The sequence below is a fragment of the Xenopus laevis genome, chromosome 6L, assembly GCF_017654675.1.
Source record: "Xenopus laevis strain J_2021 chromosome 6L, Xenopus_laevis_v10.1, whole genome shotgun sequence".
Classification (NCBI taxonomy): domain Eukaryota; kingdom Metazoa; phylum Chordata; class Amphibia; order Anura; family Pipidae; genus Xenopus; species Xenopus laevis.
In genome coordinates, this window is record NC_054381.1 from 145,222,623 (window position 1) to 145,231,916 (window position 9,294).

At 38.3% G+C, this 9,294-nt stretch overlaps 1 protein-coding gene across 4 annotated transcripts in view; it reads left to right on the plus strand.

Moving 5' to 3' along the window:
* The window catches only part of LOC108719383 (fibrocystin-L), a 112,772-nt gene extending 108,034 nt beyond the window's left edge, over positions 1-4,738 (plus strand). For all 4 annotated transcript variants that reach the window (XM_018268211.2, XM_041566612.1, XM_018268213.2 and 1 more), the window contains exons 77-79: positions 923-1,079; positions 2,616-2,864; positions 3,928-4,738. In XM_018268211.2, coding sequence (XP_018123700.1) covers positions 923-1,079; positions 2,616-2,863 — 405 coding nt within the window. In that variant the 3' untranslated portion in view covers position 2,864; positions 3,928-4,738. The remainder of the gene's footprint in view (positions 1-922; positions 1,080-2,615; positions 2,865-3,927) is intronic.
* Positions 4,739-9,294: the final 4,556 nt, after the last annotated feature.

The following is a 9,294-nucleotide window of genomic DNA, read 5'->3' on the forward strand; positions in this document are numbered from 1 at the left end:
TCTTATGGCATTATACAGAGCTCTTTAAAATGAGTTTATAACAAAACTTATTTCTTATTGCATACTTGCTGCCCCTGCATAGCCATCTAATGTCACTTCCCAAAGCAAAGTTGTCCATGTGATAACCCTCTAACAATTAATCTGCATAGGGCGTGATTGGAGTTGATGCCATTGGGATGACAGCCAGCCAATTTAAAAAAAAAAACAAACTCAAGAGATGCTTGAGAAAATAAATAGTGTCTTGAAAGAAAAGGCACAAATGACCTGTAAATGTACTACAAATATAACTAAATAAATATATATACTGTGTATATATATATATATATATATATATATATATATATATATATATATATATATATATATATATATATATATATATATATATACCCTACATACATCTGCAAGAACATGAAATTATTCAGAAGGAACCTAGTGTATTTTGTCTTTTTAATCTGTCTCTGTCTATATTTTATAATTGAGGCAGATTCAGTAAAATTCAAATTACTGATTTTTTTTTAATAAAAAAAACCCTGAAAATTACAAATGCACACTTATCTATGAAAAAAACCTTGAAAACTCGATTGCTTAAAATTGTGAAAAAACGACTGAAATCACATTGTACCCTTCATTTTAAAATTTCTAAAAAAAAATCTCAAAAACTCAAATTGAAAAACAGCTTTTTAGTTAATTGAGCTTTGAAAATTACAGAAATGCAAATTGACATTTTTCGCACAGAAACCTCAAATTGTGGTAGAAACTCAGATTTGAATACTGATAAATCTGCCCCTTAGCTATGACATTTAAAGCCCAAACTGTCTGGTGTATCAGTGATTACGTGGATAACAAAAAAGTATTTCATATGTGTAAGTATAAGTGCTCAGATATTTCATAGGACTCTACTCATGTCATTGATCTTTAGGGAACCTGCGTCTCTGTGAGCGTCAGCTCTCTGTCACTGACAGTACGACTGAAGAACAGCAACAACTCTTATGTGGACAGTGGACTTGGCGGAACTACAACTATTCTTTTCAGTGGCTGCTGGGCCAATTATACTGACCTTGTCCTCAAACTACCAGGTATGAAGGTCATTTCTCAGTTATTTATGTATGTACACACAAGAACAAATACTGGTATAGAACCCTGTTATTCAGAATGCTTGGGACCATGGGCTTTCTGGATAAGTTCCATAATTCCATGTAGTCAGGAAAGTGTTGGTTTGTCCCATTTATAAAAGGTGTACATTTTGTCAGAATGAATTAGCTTCATTCATTACCTATAGGATATTACAGCTCAACAGCAGCTGGGTGTGCACTAACACCCAGCAACACTTCTCGTGTGTGTCTTTTACCTCTATCCTTTGCAGCCGCAATCAAGGGAAGGTCAGGAAGAGCACCCATTGTTTCCCATGGGGAGCGAGTCAGGGTTGGTGGGACCCAACAGGTTATTTTCCAGTGTCCTGCCAGCCCAGTCCAACCCTGCTAACACCCATTCAAATACTTTCTCCCTGATTCTAATGGCATGTAAAGAGAGAAAATTCAGACAACCATATCCGGACTGCTCCAGTTCAAAAAATATATTGTTAGATTTAAAGGAGAAATCAACCTGTCCTGAAAAAAAACAGTACCCCCACCCCAGGTAGACCCCCTTCCCTCCAGGCTACTTACCCCCCCCCCCGAGGAGATGCCCCATACTCCATACTTACCCCACGCCGCAGAATCTTCCAGCGAAGTTCCACACATCCATCGTCTGTGTCCTCGGTAAGCTGACTGCGAGATCCATGCGCAGTTCAAGCAGTTTGCTGGTTTGCTCAACTACGCATGCGGGGAATTACACGGAAATTGCCGATATGGAGTATGGGGCATCTCCCCGGGGGGGGGGGGGTTAGCCTGGGGGGAGGAGGGAGGTGGGTCCACCTGGGGTGGGGGGTACGGGTTTTTTCAGGACAGGTTGAATTCTACTTTAAAGGAGACATTTTAGGTAAAAAAAACAAGAATGTATCAGTGCATTTTACTCATTTAGATTTTTAGAAGGAATGTGCTTTAAAAAGTTGTTTCTGGTTACTTTATTGTAAATTTCTGCAAAAACTTTCCTTCTGTTCCACTTCCTGCTGCCTCCTTTCCCAGGCTGTGCAGGGGTGCCGGCGGCTCTCAGCTCACTGCACTGTAGGACAGGAACCAATCAGCAGCTAGCAGGACCTGATAGGGACCTGAAGCCTGTCTTTACCTGTGTGACTGAAAGGGCTGTGATTGACTGTTCCCCTCCTACTGTGCTTCTGGCAGGGACCATTAGGACACGCCCACTCCTCATTTGAAACACAGACAGTGACCAGTGACCATCTATAGGGAGCTCCAATAAAGGGGCTATTTTTAAAGACAATATTAATTTTTATCCCAAAGTGAAACCATTACAATATACAGTAGTACACATGATTGCCTACGAAATTAGGGTTTTTGCGTTTATCTGATATGTCTCCTTTAAAACTGTCAGTAGTGTATCTATGAGCAGTATGTATCTATCTCACTAGTTAAAAATAAAAGATGTGTGTTAAATCCAGCATTCTGCCGGATATATGCATGGAATCGATATGAAAAGAATATTGTAATTTGTTACAGGCAGTGGCTTCACGCTGGAATTTGTGCTCAACAATATCTATGGGCAGACTAGATCTTTTGATAGTAAAGCTGTGGCAGGCACAACCTCAGCAACTACAACGACAACTACAACGACAACTACAAAGACAACTACAAGTGGCCAACAGGTCGCACCAGATACTGGCTCTGCCATTAACTGTTCTGTACAAACAATAGTGCTGCTTGCACTCACTCTCATTGGGATGAACATATTCCTGGACATGCCTTGAGGTATGTTTTTGCCTTATGTCTTGTATCAGAAGCATTACACAGACCCATAATGTGCATTTCTACTCATTACTTGCTAGGGCCTAGATTTTACAGCCCAAACTGAACTCAATCAGGTTACTTTCCCACTTGTATTTGCCTAATAGAAATATCAAAGGGACTATACCTTCTTGTTCAAGTGCAATGAATAGGGATTGTGTTGAAAATACTATTTTGTTTATTGCTTTCATATAAAAAATATCTATGGTTCTAATTATATCTAGTATAGGTCAATCTAAAAACAACTGGACTTGAAGACGTTTCACTACTCATCCGAGCTGCTTCTTCAGTTCAACTGACTGGTGTGGGAAGTTCTCGGCATATAAACTCTTCCACTAATCCATTTACAATGGCACATTGTAGCTCTTCAAAGAGGTGACATCTGAAAGAAACTCACAGAGGTGTTGATTCTGTGTAGTTGTGATAGGATTATCCAATGTGTCATGCAACTCCTAGATACAGGTGTTACTTGTGAGAGTTGCATGAATGGATGTGTGAAGTGTTCTGAATCCGCCGATCAGTCAGTTGAACTGAAGAAGCTGCTCGGATGAGCAGTGAAACGTCTTCATTGATTACTCAGCAAGTCCAGTTGTTTTTAGATTGACCTATACTAGATATACTATGACCTGGATCAATGAAAATCTTCATAGTCATATGGTTCTAATTGTTTCTTGAGATTAAGAGGAGAACCTGGGAACCTGACTCATACTTCATATTTCTAACTTGGACAATAGTGTTGTAAAGATCACACCCTGTTCAGTATGGTGTAGGGTTTATTTCTACAGTCGGGCTCGAACTGGCAAATTGTAGATTCTGCAAATGTAGGAAAGCTGGGGCTGCTGTAAGATGCCATACAGTCACTATTTATCGGACCTGTGGGGGGGCTGTTTGGGTCTCTGAATACTTGAAGCCAGGGCTTATTTTGAATCGTGGACTTGTCAGTGGTAGTACCTTTTAGTCTTGCATTAGCTGCATATGTTCAGAAATCAGTACTTATATCATAACCTTATTGGATCTTCTTTTATAGCGGATCGACCAGCAGATATCCGGAAATTAAAGAAAGAAATTATGTGACTGCTAGATTTTCACAGACAGTACAAGATGTCAGCACTATGAAGATGTATTTATGATTATTAAAATCTGTTCTGATAAATATTAGTCACACACACATATGCTAAATGTATTTTATCAAACTATATTCTAAAAATTGATCTTCCTCTATTTTCTAGACTGACCAGTAATGTAAAAGTCAGAACATACAGATGGAGCAGGCTTTAAGGTTGCATTGTTGTTGAACACAGTTGCACTGGAATTTCCTCCAACTGTATTTGTGTAATATAAATATACTACAAAACTTCATAGCAGACACTAGACTACATGGTCCCAATTGGTCCAGTAGATAAACACACTACTAGATAGCATGAACGCCATGCACCATTGTATCCCTGTTCTATGGGAAAGGAATTTCCCATCAGGCAGTAGTTCTTTGTATACAGTAGAGTATATCCCTGCTTTGTTATGGCAACATTATAAGTTCTGTACAAACTGTGTCACTTTACCTTCAGTAATGCATTATTCCGAAGCCTTGAAATTAGCATCGGTTCTTTCAATGTCTAAAATTAAATAAATGAAAATATACTTCATTAAATCACCATGATTATCTAAACAGAAACAAACATTAAACTAGATGACAATTCTCTAAAGGTGTATTTTGCACTTTCTAAAATGGCTTTATATATATGGGAAAGCCTTATATTTTAATATTAGATAGAGAATAAAAATTTATTTTTTCCCTAAAAGCATGCACTTTCAAAAATAAACTTGGCTGAGCAACATAAGACCTTGAGTTCTGTGTTTATTCTATGCCTTTCAGCAGACGTTTTAACGAGAGCAACTACAAGGATACGCTAGGGAGCTGATTTATTAACTTAATGACAATCGCTTTATTGACACGTTTTTTTGTGAGAAAGAAAAATCGTAATCGCACTGTGTCAAGAATTACTGAGACACATTCTGTTTTTCACATAACTGATCATAGGCAAAAATAGGATGAAGATTTTAACTAATTGCAAATGTTATCGTTTTATCTATTTGGTGGTTGTAAACTTTCCCTATTTAAGTAAAAAATAGGTCAAATGATATGAGTAATATATTTTAATTAGGTTTAGCCTAGTATATTGTAGCATTTGATACTTTATGAGATGCAGGAATATACCCAGATAAGCTCCTTTTAGACCAGGGATCTCTAACCAGTGGCTCACCAGCACCATGTTACTCACCAACCCCTTGGTTGGCTGTTGCTCCCAGTGGCCTCAAAGCAGGTACATATTTTTGAATTTGTTGCATAAAAACCAGGTATTTTTCCAAACAGATCCTCCTGTAGGCTGACAGTCCAAATAGCCAATCACAGCTCTTATTTGGTATCCCAGGAACTATTTTCATGCTTGTGTTGCTCCCCATTACATTTGAGTGTAGCTCATGGGTAAAAAACTTTTAGGACCTCTGTATTAGCGCTTTCTTTTGCAATTGCCACATAAGGGGAAAAGGAGAAATGAAGAACGTGGCAACTAACTAGCTACAAGGAGGGAGCTGTAATTTATATTCTAAGGTAATTGGGAAAGGAGAAGCTCAGACAGGGTAATTGGTCCGTAGGAAACCAGTGAAGGTTCATTTGGATTTTTTATCATTAAACAACAGTGGGGGTGCCTTTCAATCTAAAGGACACTGAAATTTAAATTCATTGGCCAATTTGTACTTAGGAACCCTCATATCTCCAGGAAGGACATGTCAATAAATATGTGTACATATTTATAAGTAATGGATATGCATTTTTTACTTAGTTATAATAACCAAAATACAAAACATTTGTACAAATATGGGATCCATTATCCAGCAGCCTGTTATTTAGAAAGTGCAGAATTACGGAAAGTCCATCTCCCGTAGACTCCAAAGTATCCAAATTTTTTTCTCTGTAATAATAAAACAGTAGATTGTACTTGAGCCCAACTAAGATATAATTAATCCTTATTGGAAGCAAAACCAGCATATTGGGTTTATTTAATGTTTACATGATTTAAGGCATGGAGATGCAAATTACGGAAAGATCCCTCATCCGAAAAACCACAGATCCCAAGCATTCTGGGAAAACATATATACGGAGCTCCATCTTGCCTAGCATGTGCCATTCCCCTTAAGTGACACTGTTACTTACTATATACTCACATAAGCATTAAAGGAGAAGGAAAGGCTAAAATGAAGTAAGCTTTATCAGAAAGGTCTATATAAATACACCAGTAAACCCTCAAAGTAATGCTGCTCTGAGTCCTCTGTCATAAGAAACACAGCATTTCTTTCCTTCTATTGTGTACTCATGGGCTTCTATATCAGACTTCCTTCTTTCAGCTTAAACCTCCAGGGCTAGGGCTTAAGCATGCTCAGTTTGCTCCTCTATCCCAGTCCCCCTCCCTGCTATAATCTGAGCCCAGTGCTATGAGTGAGCAGGGAGAGACTCAGACAGGAAGGTATGTCTCACCAAGCAAATATGGCAGTTGCTATCCTAAACAAATAGAGTACAATTCAATAGCTGTTTACTCGGGTTTGGTAAAGAATTCTGCAGAATAATTATCGTGTTATAGCTTGCATATTGTGGCTAATCTATAGGCAATAAACTGCTTTGGTAGCTTTCCTTCTCCTTTAAAGACAGCTCCGGACAAGGCTACCATCTAGTGGACATTTGTAGGAAGTGAAATGGGACTTTACAAAACATCAATATACAGCACCTGCACACAAAATTGCCCAAAACAGTATGGAGACAGAAAACGTCCTATCATCGCATAATTACAAAATTAAAACTGCTACAAGCTAACATTCTATTACTCAAGTGTAAAAAAAAATCTGGAGTTTCAAAAATTATACTCCAAAGAGTTCTATTCAAAGTTAAAAATCTATTTTTATTAAATACAAAATTTAAAAAAGTAGGCAAACAAACCCATGGGTCTGTATGCCTACTTTTTTAAATTTTGTATTTAATAAAAATATTGATTTTTAACTTTGAATAGAAATCTTTGGAGTATAATTTTTGAAACTCAATATTTGGGCCCTTGTGGACTGGGGCTATATTCCAAGAGACTTTGACCCCTGAGACTGGCTTTATAGATTGCAGCTCTCGAGCATTATTACTAATAAAAAAAAAAATCTGTTTATTACATATTCAGTTTGTACTAAATTTGCACAACTCTTATGGCTCTATTTATCAAGCTGTTTAAAAAGTGAAACATTATCGGTAATGTTGCTCAGAGCAACCAATCAGATCTTTGTTTTTTTAATTGTACAAATCTAATTGGTTGCTCTGAGCAACATCACTGTTAATGCTTCACTCCACTTTTTACACAGCATTATAAATAGGCTTCATAAATCACTGAGCCTTAATAGCCCAGTGTTTATGTTGAATGCCCCCCCCAAGAGCCTCAGTATAAATGGTACCCCACATTGATTGGTTTCATATACCAAAGAAAAGGGCTAATTTTCTACGAGGAGCTCGCAAAATTTTTTGGGGTTTGTTACATCAGCAGAAGTGACATCACGCACATGAGCAAAACCTCTCCTAAAGCCATAGAAACCATGCAGCGTATGCGCACTTCACTCCTCTGATGTCACTGCACATGCAAACATGGAAGTTTTGCCTGCAAATCATTGAAAATCATCAAATTGGGGGGATGTAGAAAAGTGATGGGAGACCAGGGACAGAGCAGAAAATCTGGTAACTTCCAAAAAAATGGGGAGGGGGGTGGGGTGTTTGACAGCTTTGGCTTTAGCCTATAGGATATTGATTCCCAACCAGTGGCTCAGCCTGTGGGCTGCACCATTATTATATCATATATCAGACCCTGCAACTACAGCAGGACCTGAGCATCACAAGATCTGTAGACGTCAAACCACTCCCAACCAGATCATGTGGAAACCCATAAAATTTATTTTGATGCTTATCACACCCTCTGGTTTTTTTTTATTGAAAAAAAATATACTTTATTATATAGATAAAACAAGACTTGGACAAATATCTATTATCAATAGATAGTATTATACAATAATACATTTATGAAAAAAAGGGGGAGTGGATTGAGGAGCGGTAGGTCAGGAAAGGGTAGTGGAGACCACAAGTCTGACATTTTATTTTGAGACATAAAGAAAGAGGGGAGGATGGGAGAAGGAGAGGGTGTTCAGTCCTTTTCATGCTGAAGACTGCCTATTATGTTGTAGCCAAAGAGCAGGCTGTGTATAGGGAAGAAGCACACCAACTTATAGCGGCTTAATGTGTCATTTTATTGCAAAAGTTGTAGCTTTCGGGGACCAACCCCTCCCTCTGTATTTCACCTGATGAAGGGGTTGGTTGGGGGGAAAAGCATGGGCAGAGCAAGTGCCAAAAAAACCCCACTACAGGGAATTACACAAAAATTGAAATTTTAGGAGTTCAACTGGGCTTCCTTTTCAAGATTCCCTCTGCTTTCTATATAAACGAGTAGAGGGCCTCCTGACTTAAAATGCTTTACACATGTAAAGCTGGCCATAGACACAAAGATACAGTCGTACGAAACAGATTTTCCTACTTATTTTAATCTAAATGGTTAATTGTAGATCACTAGACTGAATCGAACGAGCGTTCGTCGCACAAAGCATAAAATCTAAACGTCTATAACAAAACGAACAAAACAGTAACAAAACAGTAACAGTAGTCCCATTTATTAAGGGTCAAATTTTCTCTAAAACCACAAATGTGATGAAAGTTATTAAAAAATTGGAATAAAAAAAAAAAAAGTACGAACTGAAAATAAGAGCTGTATAATGCAAATGGCTAAATAAAACAAAAAAAACAGGTCCACTCGAATCAGTGCAGTTCCCACTGGCTTCTATGGGACCTCAACTACTTTCACGTGGCGTTTTGTATTAGTTTTTCATGGTTTTTACACTTTATAAATCTTAAATTTTGAGAGTTTAGAAGAAATGAAAAAAAAAAAAAACAGATTTGTGAAAAGAAATCCAAATGCTATTAAATGGGTTCTTAAAGGAGAATTCAACCGTTTTCAAAAAAAAAAAAAAACCCTACCGCCCACCCCACGTAGACCCCCTCCCCCCCAGCAGAGCTGTCCCCCAGGGAAATGCCCCTAACTTTCTACTTACCCCTCGGCACAGATTCAGGCATCAGAGTTCCACGCAGCCATCTTCTGGGTCTTCAGTAAGCTGAGTGGGAGACTGGCGAAGTGGCGTGTGTGCGGTTGGGGCAATCTGCAGGCATGCAACAAATGCGCATGCGCCAAAACTCACGAAAATTGCCAAAGCGCCGGAAGAAGACACGAAGACCCGGAAGATGGCTGCGTGGAACTCCAATGCCAGAATC